The sequence below is a fragment of the Lathamus discolor genome, chromosome 5, assembly GCF_037157495.1.
Source record: "Lathamus discolor isolate bLatDis1 chromosome 5, bLatDis1.hap1, whole genome shotgun sequence".
NCBI classification, from domain to species: domain Eukaryota; kingdom Metazoa; phylum Chordata; class Aves; order Psittaciformes; family Psittacidae; genus Lathamus; species Lathamus discolor.
Window position 1 is genome coordinate 123814455 of NC_088888.1, and position 14955 is coordinate 123829409.

The 14955-nt window shown below is 37.1% G+C and overlaps 1 protein-coding gene across 12 annotated transcripts in view; it reads left to right on the top strand.

Moving 5' to 3' along the window:
• CCDC88A (coiled-coil domain containing 88A) overlaps positions 1-14955 on the top strand; it is an 87500-nt gene that overhangs the window by 31783 nt on the left and 40762 nt on the right. For all 12 annotated transcript variants that reach the window (XM_065682493.1, XM_065682494.1, XM_065682495.1 and 9 more), the window contains exons 6-14: positions 1162-1220; positions 1966-2049; positions 2595-2735; positions 3860-4029; positions 7598-7679; positions 8192-8350; positions 12332-12478; positions 13240-13384; positions 13886-14070. In XM_065682493.1, the coding sequence (XP_065538565.1) occupies positions 1162-1220; positions 1966-2049; positions 2595-2735; positions 3860-4029; positions 7598-7679; positions 8192-8350; positions 12332-12478; positions 13240-13384; positions 13886-14070 (1172 nt within the window). The remainder of the gene's footprint in view (positions 1-1161; positions 1221-1965; positions 2050-2594; positions 2736-3859; positions 4030-7597; positions 7680-8191; positions 8351-12331; positions 12479-13239; positions 13385-13885; positions 14071-14955) is intronic.

Consider the following 14955-nt stretch of genomic DNA (forward strand, 5'->3'; position numbering starts at 1 on the left):
TCTTTTAGATGCTTATAATCATCATAGAATCAACTAGGTTGGAAAAGACCTTTAAGATCATCAAGTCCAACCATTACCCCTTATGATCATTGGAGATCATCTGTGTTTACCAACTGTGTCCTTCAAAAAAAGGGACTTCAGTAACTTAGATCAGGTTCCAGAATGACTGTGCATACTTTAGTATATGCTAGACATTCGCTGTTTGGTATTTGGACTGAGTGTGACTCTTGGTATCAATCGTAGTTATACCAGCTGTGTCACAGAGTTTTGCAGAACAGAAGTCAGGTTTCTAGCCAGACTCAGCTTTATTATTTTTGAGAGCATAACTTTTGTCTGGTTAGCTAACAGTGAAATAAACTACTGGCTGAAATCCAGAGTATATTGGAGAAAGGATCTTGTTAGGATCTTTTTATTCCTAGATAGCTGCATGGATAGTGGTTTTTGTTTCAATAAAGCAAAATACGTGACCATATAGAATTTAATTCCAACCAGCCCGAGCTATTTTGCCATCCTGAAATTGGTTGCTTTATGGCATTTGCATTCTAGATGCAGCATATATGTAGTACAAGATGAGGATATTTCAAATGTAAAAAGTAAGAAACATCTTTACTATAATCTGTAAGCGGAGTCCTTTAACTTAAGCTTCTTTAGGAGATTAAAATGCTTAAAGCCAGATGTGGAAATACATTTTGATTTTTAGATGTGCAGATTCTAATACAGCTTTACAAAATAATTCAAATGAACTCATCACCCAACTCTTACAGCTTGGGGGTGTCAGATAATTGAAGTGCTTGTTATAACTATCTTGAGATATCTGAGATTACAGTTGAAAACTTGATTGTAGGTCTCCAGAGCACTTCTGAAAATGTCACTCACAACTTTTGCCTTACAAAGGGCTGAAATGCTGTATTTTTTTCCACTTAAAGCTGTTATGGCTGTTAAGCTGTTTGTTAACACTGAAAGTTGGCAGTTAAATGGCAAAAAGAACTAAGTTGAAAGCTGGCAAAATGGGGTTTTATTAATCTTTTTGCTTTCTGAACTAGGTTAACATAAGTTATATGAAAATAAAGAGAAAACCTGATGTTTTCTGAGGGGTAGGGCAGGAAGCTCAAATTCCTATTTTACGCCTACCATTTTCTTACAGTTCTGTTTTCCTCTTAGAGCCAGGTACAGAAGAAATAAAAAAACTCCTTCTGCTTTTACTTGGTTGTGCAGTTCAGGTAAGTTTAATGATGTTTATGTCCGTGTGAAATAGTTTTAAGTGTTACAGATCTCTTTTCTTACTATTTTAATGCTTTGACCTTCCTTTCTGTATTGGTACTATTGCCTTCCTGGAAAATCTGGATATTCTTACAGTTAAAATGGCTACAACGTCTCATGTTTTATTGTACAAATATAGCAAACTCTGTATATGCCATTTCTAATAGTTATTAACTGTAATATTGTTATTTACCTGATACCGTAAGGAAAGGAAGAAAATTGTAAAGTATTACATCCACTTATCGTACTGATAAATCTTATTAATAGTGTTTCTTGTATTTAATGAACTTTTTGGATGACCTGATGTTCCTATTAGGGAAATTTGTACCATTCAGCTAATTAATGTGAAAAAATAGAACCAGTTATATGTTCATAACAACTTAAATAATTGAGTACTAAAGGAGGACACTGAAAAAATACCTGTGGAACTCACTATCATAAAACGTGAATAAGTAGCTATTTAAGAAATCTCTTCCTTGCCTCATTTCAATATCTGGTTTTTATCATTTCGTTAGTGTTGAAAGTTATAATTACTGTAACATGGCATAAACCAAGTATTTATTGTTCCACAAAATTTTTGGATACTAATTTAGTAATGTGATGTTATGTCAGCTTTATTATTTTAGCTCTTAGATATGCAAAGGAAGAATGTAAATACTCAGTATGTATAAAAAATGTATATAAAATAGATCTCTTTATTTTTAGTGTCAGAAAAAGGAAGAATTTATTGAAAGAATCCAAGGTCTGGATTTTGACACTAGAGCAGCTGTTGCAGCCCATATTCAAGAGGTATGTTGGGGTTTTCTGTGCTTTTAACTTATTTGGAGGTGGAATATTGTGTTGTAGGAAGATTAATTACAGTTGTTCAAAACCAAGTAAATCAAGTATGTGATTTGTATACCAAGTGGTTTTAGTAAGGCAAAAATGCCTTCACTTTTTAACTTGGTTCACAGAAAGAATTCATGATTGAGGTTTTTTTTGGCCTACATTGTTAAAACAGGACCAGGGAGCAAGTTTGTTGCTCCAAGAAATTCTTATTGTAGTTTAGTGAATTTGTCATGTGCAAATTTATTTATAAAGTATAATTCTAATCCCATGTATGTGCTATGTAATAGATATTAAGTCATAGTCACCTTTTGCTTCTCATTTTGCTAGAAGTACAAAGTGCTACTTTGAAGTATTCCATTACCTACAGTTTAATCTACTTTAAATGGTTTTCCATACCTTGTCTAGGGAGTTTAACCCATAAAGTTTCAGCTTTATTTTCCTTATGCTTCCTTTCTATCTCATAATTTAAAGGGAATGGTTTTTCTCTTCCATATCGTTCCGTCCAGGTAACTCATAATCAGGAAAATGTATTTGATCTACAGTGGATGGATGTCATTGTACTGACACAAGAGTATGTTGAACCTCTCTTGAAAAATATGGCATTACATTTAAAAAGGCTTATAGATGAAAGAGATGAGCACTCAGAGGTATGGATGTGGTTTTTTGCTTAAGAGAAGTATAAGAAATTCTTCTTTTAAGATGATCCAGCTTACCACTTTCATAACTAATAGTTTAATATATGTTCTGCTAGCATATATAAGCAAGGATTCCTTACTGCCAGAAAGCTGTTTCGGGTAGTGTTGGTGTGCATACTAGTTGTTGAATACTGTGACAAAGTAGGAAAGGTAATAGCACATGATCTTCTCCATTAACCAGAGTCTGTAACAACTTTGAATAACCTTCCTCTGTATCTGGAAACAGAAAATCCAAAGCTGTATCAGCTGAACTTTCCAGGAATCACTAAACAGTTTGCAAGCCATTCACTGAAAGATGTCTGTCACATTACTGTATCCTATTACACAGGTTTGAACTGGAGCAGGATCCATACTAGGAGAAGGAGCTTTTACAAGCTCATCATGTGGTACAGTCACTGTTCTGTGTGAGAATCAAGAAACAGAAGTGTAATCAATAAAAACCAATTTATGAGTCATCTTGATGGTCCCAGTAGAGTGTGGATATGTTCATGTTGCAATTATTCTGAATGTTCCTTTGACATCAACTGTCTGTCCAGTTCACAGCCTTAATGAGTAAAACAGAAACTGGACAGTGAGGCCAGACAATGTGTGGTAATGCTTTTCTGCAACAAAAAGGCAAAGTAAAATACAAGAGATCTTCGTATTAGGATAACACCTTTATTTATAGGATGAACTAGGAATATTCCTGTAGGGCTGATGCTATATTCAGTTGGCAAGGATGCTGTTGCTCATTGAACACCAGTTTCTTTAGAGATACATGTTTATCCTCATGTTCAAGGAACTCATGACCAAATCCATTCTTTGCACTGATAGTTTTGTGGACTTAAAAGGCTAAATATGAGTAGTTTAAGAACAGTCAAATGGTACTGTTAGAGGTGGTTGCTTTTGATTTGCTTTAGGAGCAGAGGTGTATTTTAGGGCTTCTGACTTCTTCTAGGGCAAAACTTTTCCATTATTCTTTGCTTCATTTCAGTCTTTGCTTTATTAAGGCAGTGAATTATAGCGGTTTCTGACATAAAAGGCTCTCTGAATGCAGTTTTGTATTGCTTTATCTCTTTATTTTTAAAACTCCTTAGACTATCATAGAACTCTCGGAAGAACGGGACTGTCTCCGTTTCCTACCTCACGCATCGGCAGCACAATCACCTTGTGGATCTCCTGGCATGAAGCGCACTGAAAGCAGACAGCACCTCTCAGTAGAGCTAGCAGATGCCAAAGCAAAGATAAGAAGGCTTAGGCAAGAGCTGTGAGTACATCGTGGAAGTGTGTTCAGAATTACAGGGGTTTAAATGTTGTTTATTTCACACAGTAGTAGTTCCCTCTAGACAAATCCTTTGTTCTTTCAGGTGTTAAATTACAGTTTTGAGTGCTTTTTTTTTACTTACTGCACCCCAGGAAGCATAGCTCTTATAATGTGAGCATATCTGGGGACCAGTGTGACAAATGCAAGTTTTTATCTGTGTTTGTCTTAATTTGTATTATGAATTATATTAATGTTTTAACCATGAACACATGGAAATCAGTGAACTGGTGCTGTGCTAATTTTGTGTCTTTTGTACTCTGAACTGACTGTGTTTGAGCAATCCCTTGAGCATGTTACAATGCAGTACTGAGCTCTTTGTTCTACGTAAACTGTTTGTCTTTTAGAAATACAGCTAATCTAATGCAGCCTTGCCTTTTCTCTTACATATTGTGTCCATATTGTTGTTTCAGAGGCAAGTTCTTTGTGCTTCCTCTGTTGTTCATTACCATTAATGACTGTCTGACTGTAGTTTTAATATATCTGTGTTTATATATGCTTCTAAGACAATAGCTTTGCACTTGAGGGAGTTATGGGGTGACACTCAAGAACAATTACATGGGCAGGCAGGTAGGGACTGAAGCAAGAGATGCGTCCTCAGCATTCCAGGATTAGTGACAAAAACATCCTTTTTAAAGGGAGATTGTGCTGTAGCGATTCCTGGTCAGCAGCATGATTGAGTTACCTGTTTCTTGTTGGAAATAGAGTAAGAAATAGTCATCTGTGGTTCATTCATGGTTTATGAAACATCTTCACTTTTTGCAGAGAGGAAGAATTTATCATTAATTTCCTGTCCCCCATCTCTTTGTTTCTTTCTGTGTAGAAGATTCCTTGTCTGCACAACACTTGTTTGCTCATGCCCTTCAATGCTGTTTCACTCTACAGAGAAAACTGTAGAGTGCCATGCCACTTTACAGAGAAAAATGAAAGAAAGAAAGGGAATTCTGCAGATCAAACTCCTCTGAATCTCTTGACCCACTGCAAACCTGGATGCAGTGAAACAGACCTGAAGTTTACTGGCAGGGGGTGGTCATTTATGTCTAAGGAATATATAGTTTGTAAAATGAGTAAATTTTGTAGCTTGGGTCAGTTATGGTTTCTTACAGTTTCCAGCTTTTACATTAATCCAGTTAGGGGTTTGCCCTCTTCTCCTGCTGATGGTGACCTCTTAGCTAGGGGTATATGCCTCTCCTTCACCTCATCCAAGTGAAAAATTAGTCCCATTGTAACAAAGATCTTTGTTTTTCACATTCTCATTAAATTCTCCTTTTATCCCTTCTATTTTATGAAGAAAGCTGATTCAGTAAGTGGGTACTTACTCTGTCTTCATAGTCTTGAAACAAATCTGAGCAGTAGTGAAGAGTTAGAGAACAATAACTGTCAAGTGGAGAATCTGTTTCTCCCTATAGCAATGTGTAATGTTGTTTTAGCAGAGTAAAGTATGTGCAGTCTGAACTTAAAATACAGACATCACATCTGAAGAGGTTCAGTATGTAAAGCAACTTGATATAGTTTAGAAACAGCATAAATAAAGAGATTTTTCTTTCACTCCAGCATATCTCATGGAGAGAGGAAACAGGTAAAATTAAATGGAAAGTTGAAGGTAGCAGAAGTCAATTACCAGCTCACTGGTCTGCTCTTAGCAGTGTTTGTGATCAGATCATCTCTAGCTGGCTGGGTTAAGTATCTGGTTGATTTACTCAGAGCATCCCCTTCCCCCACTACATCCTGGTCTTCATGAAGAATAGAGGACAAAAAGATAGGGCTCTTTTTTTTCCTGATGTCTGTATTATTATGTGTCTACTGAAATGAGCCCGCCCAGGATATTCTATAAACAGCTGCACCAAGAAAATTAGTGAAAAAATTGCTGTTATTAGTTTGATTGACAGTTAATAGATAGCCTAAACACTGCACACTGCTATGCTCTGTATAATTTAGTACAATCCTCTCTAGTCTGGAGCTGAAGCATGCAATTAGGGCAACAGTGATGGCTCAGAACATCTCACATTTTGCACTCTATTTGAATTCAGTTCGTAAATAAATTTCCTTTATGCATAGCAGTATATTTAAAATACTAGACTTTGATGAATTAACTTCTGTATGTGGCATTTGTTATTAAATGCTGAGTGGATTTGATAAATTTAAAATTAGATTTATTCCAGAGTTGAAAATGTTCAGCTGAAAATCTATTTATAATCTGGTTTTGGCAATGAACCTGGTTTAAGATGCACTGCAGCTAATACAGTTTCATACAAAGGGTCTGTAAAGACGGTTCTTTCGGTTGGATGCAAAACAGCTATTTGAGGCTTGTAATAGAGAAACTCCAGAACTGGAAATTGCACACGTAATTTTCTGTATTACGTCCTGTGTCGTTCTATGGAGAACAATAATACAGGAATATGAATGTTAATAGGAAAGTTACAGTGATCTAACATAGCAGAGAATACATTTGTATTCCTGTATGGTTTCTGAACACCGATGCAGAAGGAAAGCTCTGGTATCTGCTGTGCACAGTCAGCTATGCATAGATGAAACCTTGTATACTTGGAGGCTGTCAAGAAAGATAATTCATGGTGAGATTTGGCTCATTTTTGAAAACAACTGGTCTAGTTTTGTTTAAAACAAATATATTTTCCATTAGTATGATGACTTTTAGATTGTATTATATGCTTCAGTCCATTAAGTTCTCTTATTTCCTCCTTTTTGTTTCATATTCATATTCCAGAACATTAAATAATACAGTAACATGTTTGACTACGCAGTCTATCTTTGACAGATCTGAACTATTGGATATGGCAGGTTTTTTCAACAGTGAATACTGGTTGTTGTAAGGTGCAGTTGAACTTTGAACACTGGGTATTCCATGTCTTTGAGAGAATTAACTATTTCCTTTGCACTTAGAGTTTAATGAACTAATTTGTTGAGTATTGAGAAGCTGGAAGTTAAGAATTAGTCATGTAAACGTTGTAGGATTCTACATTTTTCTTATTGCAGAGTTCTACATAGACTGAAACAGACACCGTGGTGTTTCCATAAAATTAAAATTCATTAAGCATTTCATAAAACTAAGGTTGTGAAGTTCCTCATTCTTTTAATGGATAAAAGCATCTGAAAACCTTCATTCTTCTCCCTAGGAAAAATAACAAGAATCTAAAGGTGCTTTGTGAGTTGGCTTTACCTGCTCTGTGACAGGGTATATCAGCGGTCACTGTCTGGTTCTCCTGGGAAATACTTGGACCTTTTGAACGTATACTTTGAAATTAGTCTAAGTTTGCTTTCGGGTGTGAATTTCTGGTGCACATTCATGTGCATTGTCTGGGCTTTTTTACCAAAAAAGTTCCTTATCACAAAAAAATACCCCTTATTGCACCCCAGTGTTTTCTGCTCCACATCTCCATGAAATTGTGGATTAAAAAAGGGAAGTCTCACAAATTTTAGTGTATTGTTGTCAAATGAGATGATGTTTACCGCGTTTTGCAGTTACATCCAACTGGTTTGTGTTTTCTCTTTTAAGTGAGGAAAAGACTGAGCAGTTGCTTGACTGTAAGCAAGAACTTGAGCAGATGGAAGCTGAACTAAAGAGACTTCAGCAAGAGGTACAGGGTTTGCAGACGTATTGTTTAATAAAGAAAGGGGGAGAAAAAAGTGGCCACCACCAGAACAATTCCCCTTCCTCCCCCCTTCTCTTTGTCTTAGGAAGTATGTTTTCATGCATTTCTTTATTCTGCACTTTGAACATCAAATCAAAGAATGGTTTGGGTTGGAAGGAACCTTAAGATCATCCAGTTCCAATCCCTTTCCACAGGCAGAGACAACTCGCACTAAACCATATTACCCAAGACTCCATCCAGCCTGGCCTTGAACACTGCCAGGGATGGAGCATTCACCACTTCTTTGGGCAACCTGTTCCAGTGCCTTGCCACCCTTACAGTAAAGAACTGTTTCCTTATATCTAACATAAAATACATGTTTTTTTCTTTACCTTTGTCAGTATTAATGTATATCCCTCTGCATTACCCCAACTTAAGTAATGAAGCAACCATATTACCCCTCAGCGTGTACTGCCCAGTATTCTTGCCTTTAATTTCTGTGTTTTTGTATTTTCTAGAATATGAATTTACTCTCAGATGCCCGTTCTGCCCGAGTGTATAGAGATGAATTAGATGCCCTTCGTGAGAAGGCAATTCGAGTCGACAAGCTTGAAAGTGAAGTCAGCCGCTATAAAGAGAGGCTGCATGATATTGAGTTCTACAAAGCTAGAGTGGAGGTATAGTAAGGAAAAAAAACACTGAATAACCATCATTTTTGTTTGGTCTGGCTTTCTCAAAGTTATTTTGATGACTGAAACATTGGGATGTAAAAACAGTGTCACAGCTTCTGGCTCTGGGATATATGATAGTCAGTCTTTGTGATAAATAACAGGTTTTAGGGAAGAGTCCCTGTGTCTAATAGAATCATAGAATAGAATCATACAATAGTTAGGGTTGGAAAGGACCTCAGGATCGTCTAGTTCCAACCCCTCTGCCGTGGGCAGAGACACCTCACACTAAACCATCCCACACAAGGCTTCATCCAACCTGGCCTTGAACACTGCCAGGGATGGAGCACTCACAATCTCCCTGGGCAACCCATTCCAGTGTCTCACCACCCTCACAGGAAAGAATTTCCTCCTTATATCCAATCTAAACTTCCCCTGTTTCAGTTTGAACCTGTTACCCCTTGTCCTGTCACTACAGTCCCTGACAAAGAGTCTGTCCCCAGCATCCCTATAGGCCCCCTTCAGATACTGGAAGGCTGCTCTGAGGTCTCCACGCAGCCTTCTCTTCTCCAGGCTGAACAGCCCCAACTTCCTCAGCCTGTCTTCATACAGGAGGTGCTCCAGTCCCCTGGTCATCCTCGTGGCCTCCTCTGGACTTGTTCCAGCAGTTCCATGTCCTTTTTATGTTGAGGACCCCAGAACTGCACACAATGCTCCAGGTGAGGTCTCACAAGAGCAGAGTAGAGGGGCAAGATCGCCTGGTATGCAGTCTGATCTGAAGTCAGCAGTATTCACCCTAGCTCTAAGCCAGCAAGACCAGTAGGAGCCTCTGTTTAGGATATTGAGAAATCCAAGGAGAAATTACTTAAAAATAGGCTATAGATGTGATAATTCATTTCTCCTCTTGTGGGTCTTCTACGAGAAGGTAATTTTCCAAGTAAAGTGTTGAGGAAATAGTGGCTATACATATAAATAAGTGTAGGATGACTGCATTCCATGGGTAAAATATACTAAAAGGATATACACTGATACCAGCCAAGAGACACCTACAGTTCTGTCATGAATTAGGAGTTTAGGAAACCAGTCATCAGCATGCAGGATTTTATCAGGCCGTAATTCTGCCTGTAAATGGCCAAATTGCTGGGGGAATGTCAAGGCGGCAGAATTTGTGAAAGAAACATTTGTGGGAGTCAAAACTAATGAAAGTTTAAAGGCATTTTTAAGGTGGTTATTGAAAAAAGAAACTCTTAGTAAAGCTGGAAGAACTCAAAACGAATGCTTGTTGGAAAAATATTATGTTGCCTAGATGTAGTTGCTGAGATGCTGGTATGAAGCCCTTTCTTTAGAGTCAAAATGACTGAAAAGGAAAACCAAGATACTAGGCTAGGTTGTGGCATGGAATATTTGTACATAACTTCTTCATTTAATGTGGCCCCTTGGATTAGGGCCTGGGTAGGATCTCAGGCATTCATTCAGTACTTCTGCTTTAAGCATGGTGTTTTTTATATACCCATTCGTCTCCAAATGAGAGAGAGCTTGGTGTTAGCCAGGGCTTTAGGACCTGAGTGATGAGGTGTCCACAGCCTTTTATAGCAGTGTTTCACACTTTGATGATGGCTTTACCAGTTCTGAATTGTGTGTTTTCTCTACACCTTCCAGTGTAGGGACTCCAAAGCAACATCTCAACATTGTGATCTGTGGTAACCTCCTGATTCAGTTCCCACTGAACTGCTGCCTAGACATGATACAATATCCCCAATGTTCTAGTAATTGCATCTGAAAAATGTCATAATACTAATGACCAGTGATAGAGCATCCTCTAGAATGAGTTGAAACCTTTTAATGAATGTATGCTTCATATGTCACAGCATAAAATAGCTACTACTGATAAAAGCTGATGATAATGAGAAGAGGAAAACTGCAAGGCAAAACCCAGATATTTTTGATGTTCAATGTAGATCCTTCATCTAAAATTTCTAGTAGCTTTATTGAGAAATAAAGCATACCAACCAGCACGAGAATTACTTGTGTTTTAATGGAAAATTAGATAGAGTTTTTCCAAGTGACCTGCAGTGTAAAAAAGCTAACAATGGAGTGTACTGAGAGATAGGTGCATGGTGCAGGTAAGATGTTGTTAAAGGGGCTTTAGACATTTCTGAAACTTAAAATAAGTCGTGGTTCCCATGGCTTTTTATTATTTTCAAGATGACTTGTTCTTAGCCTTGCGTGTGGAAATTAATTTTACCATCTTACTGTGTAATGTGAAATAATATGATGAAATTGGAAGAAGCTTTCTCAAGATATACCAAATACATACCTTAGTAGCTGTCACTGAAGCATCCATTCTTGAGGGGGCTCCAAACCTGCCTTTCCACACCACTCAAAAACACAGGCTGGGAACCACATTCCAGCTGTGGATCTTTTCTCAGTGCTCAACGTATTTTAAACAAGATGTTGCTATTCAGCATGAGCTCAGTGATAAAGGTCCAGTGCTGTGGTTTATGTTCCCAAATTTCCTCAGAGTTTGTTGGCTGTTACCTCTGTGATGCAGTAGTTCAGAATACCTGGGGCTGTTGGAAAATCAGGTACTCTTGAATGGTAAGCATTAGCCTGAGCTTAATAATGCATCTTAGAAAACCTTTGTGTAGGAGCTACTTGAAAACCATCTTACATGAATGACTTTCTAAGTCATGATTGTATCTACTACTGCTGTAAGAGGGACTGAATGCATATGTTTAAAACACCTGGTAAAGGAAAAGAGAGTAGTGTACAGGATTTGAAAATATGTTGAAACTGTAAAACCCCCTAAAATTTGTTTACATGTTTCACAGCTTTTAAGCTCTGATTTTTCAAGCATGCTTGAATGGAGACAGATGTTAATTAGTTGGGTTTGCTTCATTATAATAATTATAAGTTAATTTAATATTTGTGTAGGGAGGAGTATGAAGGATAAATATTTATGTGTTCTATTCACTGATCTTTATTTCGGAGTTTGCAGCTGAAGTGTGAAAAGTTGTCTTTATATCATGAGTAAAATTGCCAGCACTATGTTTTTACCCAATATTATTTTCATCAGATGTCATTAAAAAAATCCTCTATGTACATAAATCAAAGCTGTTTGGGACCTTTGATTGTGGTTGTATTTTAAGAACACGGTTGCGTTACAGCATCATGTCCTGACTTTGGGCTTAAGTAAGTTACAAACCTGATTATGGCCTATAGGAAAAATACTCTCTTAAGTTTTATCCTCCGTAGCCTGCAAGCCAAAGAGTAAGGAGTTCATTGTGATAAGATAAATTAGGGACTGAAAAGGAGTATCTCCATCCGCCTCCAGTCTTTGACAGTGGCCAATAGTAGATGCTTAGAGGAGAATAAAAGAAAAGGGCAGGCACTTGACAGTGCTTTCCTGTTGTGCTCTCCAGCCTCCAGCTTAGGAAAATCACACTCAGAGGTGGTACTTTGGGGCTTTTCACCCTTCTCTTGCATGAATTAGGTAACTCTCACACATGTAAGCCTTTTACATCTACACAATAATGCAGCAAGGAACTCCACAATTCAGTTCAGTGGTGTGTGAAGTAATTCTGTTTGTTTGAGCCTGACACCTGTAATTTATATTTGATGTCAGTCTTTTGCTTAGCTGTAGTCCATATATGTGCAATACATCTTTCCAGATCACATCTCAAATACAGACATACTTACGGTTTGATTGTAGTTATGAGCACCTTACTTATTCCGCTATGGTTTAGGGACTACTTAATTTCTCTTAAATTATGTAAAATTTACTTTTTATAAAGATTTCATAAGTTAGTTATGTGAAATTGCTTTATGTAAATTTGCTTTATGTAAATAGTCTACTACAGCTTCCAAATAAATGTTCTAGCATTAGAGCAACCTTTCTAAAACTAGTTATGAGTTATGATGTGTATCAGCGTTTGTGTGGAAAGGAAATACTTCTGTTGTGAGTTTTTTCTTGTTGCTTAATTCTTGCAGGAGTTGAAGGAAGACAATCAAGTGTTGCTAGAAACAAAGACAATGTTGGAAGATCAGTTAGAGGGGACCCGAGCCCGTTCTGATAAATTACATGAGTTAGAAAAAGAGAATCTACAATTAAAAGCTAAATTACATGATATGGAGATGGTAAGTGGAGGATGGTAGAGACAAATGATATGCATTGAATTTCATATCCATTTTTAGTAGAAGTTCCAGACCCAATAGTGGGAGAGAGGTGGAAGGAATGTCTTGATTTACTATAACAATTTTCAGATAGTTTTCCTACAGTAACACTGGTTCTACCTAGAGAAGGAAAAATTGCAAAAGCAGTACTCTTCCTAAAGGCAGGACAGTGCTTAATTGAATAGCTAAAATATGATAAGAGTTACAGAGACTCATTAGTAAATATGATAGGATCCATTGTTTTTTTATGTGAAGATAGTCTGTTGTCACTTAAATATTGGATGCAAGAGGTTATTCATGTTTCAAATTCTGGTAGTATAGTGACATATTTATCAGAAGGTTATTCCCAAAATAATTTCTGGGTTTAACCAGTTCTACTCCAAAAAGTAAATATGCTAAAATATGAAGTCAATTTGATATATTATTATATATTATAATAAATACATTGTCATGTATACTTTATATACTTTGCTGATACTTGCAGAGAAGTGAACTTTGAAAAAGAAACAAGTAATCATTGCCATAGGCTCTGATAAATAGAGGTTCTTCTCTGCATAATTTCTTTGCTAGTTGTAAGTTCTCCATACTTTTCCACTCCCTGTCTCACCGTGTGTTAGGACACCAGAAAATGCACTTTTGCGTTGCTCTGTGGCATACTTGATACTAAAATACTGTGTATGTTGAGACATCCTTTTTTTAATGTTACATGTGAAATACCTTTTAAGGAGCGTGATATGGACAGGAAGAAGATTGAGGAACTCATGGAGGAAAATATGACTCTAGAAATGGCCCAGAAACAAAGTATGGATGAATCATTGCATCTTGGCTGGGAACTTGAACAGATAAATAGGACTACTGAACTTTCTGAAGGTAAACCCTAGTAATACTTGCAGCTTAATAGATAAAATAGAAAACCTGGAAGCTCATTTAAGGTTCTGGATTCTGTAACACAGATCTAAAGTTATCTTGCTTTACTGTTCTCCAAGTTAAAAAAGACTTTTTAAGGCTTTTCAGAGTAGTTGTTTGCAGAGATAGCTATGGCAAGAGTTTTGAACCTTCCAACGCAGCGTGCTTGGTCATTCATTGGATCCATACAAATTATTTGTGGAAATATACCAGTATGTCCTCAGTTGCAGGAGACAAATCTCTGCTGTGAGTAAGAACATCAGGTTGAGTAGAACATTTCCTTTCATGCATCTACAGTGTTAACTGTTGGGTAAGGAGGGTGGGTCATTAATCCTGACTAGCTCTATTCACCAAGAATGCATTGGAGGACTGTCAAAAGCTTCAGCCCCCTAAGCCTAAAACCAAAAAGTCCCAAGAATTCAAGGTAATAAGTAACCTTTTTTTAATGGTGTTTTTCTCTTACAGTGCCACAGAAATCACTTGGTCATGAAGTGAATGAACTGACATCAAGCAGGTTACTGAAGCTGGAAATGGAAAACCAAAGTTTGCTGAAGACAGTGGAAGAGCTACAAAGTGCAGTGGGTTCTGTAGAAGGCAGTAGCTCAAGGATCCTGAAAATGGAAAAAGAAAACCAAAGACTTAGCAAAAAGGTAATAATCAGTGTCTGGTTTGAGCTGTGTATGAGTTACTTGATGCTGCTTGCCGTTTTATGAATTGCTGTTGGTTTAGGTGAAGTATTATGGAGCCTGAATAGTGTTTGTAAGTTTATGGTAAAAAAAGAAAACCACCTCAAAGGTTTTTATGTTTTCTGGTTATGCTTTTTCATTGATGTAAGTCTGTGACCATTTTATTCAGAATGGTGTTATACCATTGAGGAGAAAATTACTGACATATTGGGGACATAATAAGTAATGAAAGTATTTTAAGATACTTGATAACTTTATATTAATTTCTGTAATTATTGAGTAGGGGAAATTATGTGTGCAGGAGTGAAGGGTGATAAGGCTAAACCGAAAACTTGGTCATGTATCCTCATTCATAACTGAAAATGCGAGAAGATGGGCCAGGGAACTGATGAGCAAGTGAATTAGAAGAGTTTGTCAGATATATCTGTGCTGATCTACAATATTTTACTCTCCAAATTATCTGTATCAAGTACAGTCATTTAGTGATATTTATAGAGAATAAAAAATGGGAAAAAACTGGAATTAATTGCAGTGGAGTGAAATGAAATAGCTTTTTCTTCAGCAATATTTCAGATGTTAGACTATTCTTGGAGTGGGTAAGAGATCATTAAAAAACCTAAATTGAAAGAAATCCCTCGTGTATTCCATGCTCCTGTGCCTTTTCTGATTTCTTAACAATATGGTGGGTTTTGCAGCAGCCTCTGTGCTGCTTTGGGTTTCTGCACAGTACCAGAATGAAGCTGGGAGTGTGCGAAAGAAAGAATAGGTATATAAGGTACATTATGTAATATATATATAAGATGTAGCTATATAATGTACAAGAAAAGTTGGGGCTGTTCAGCTGGAGAA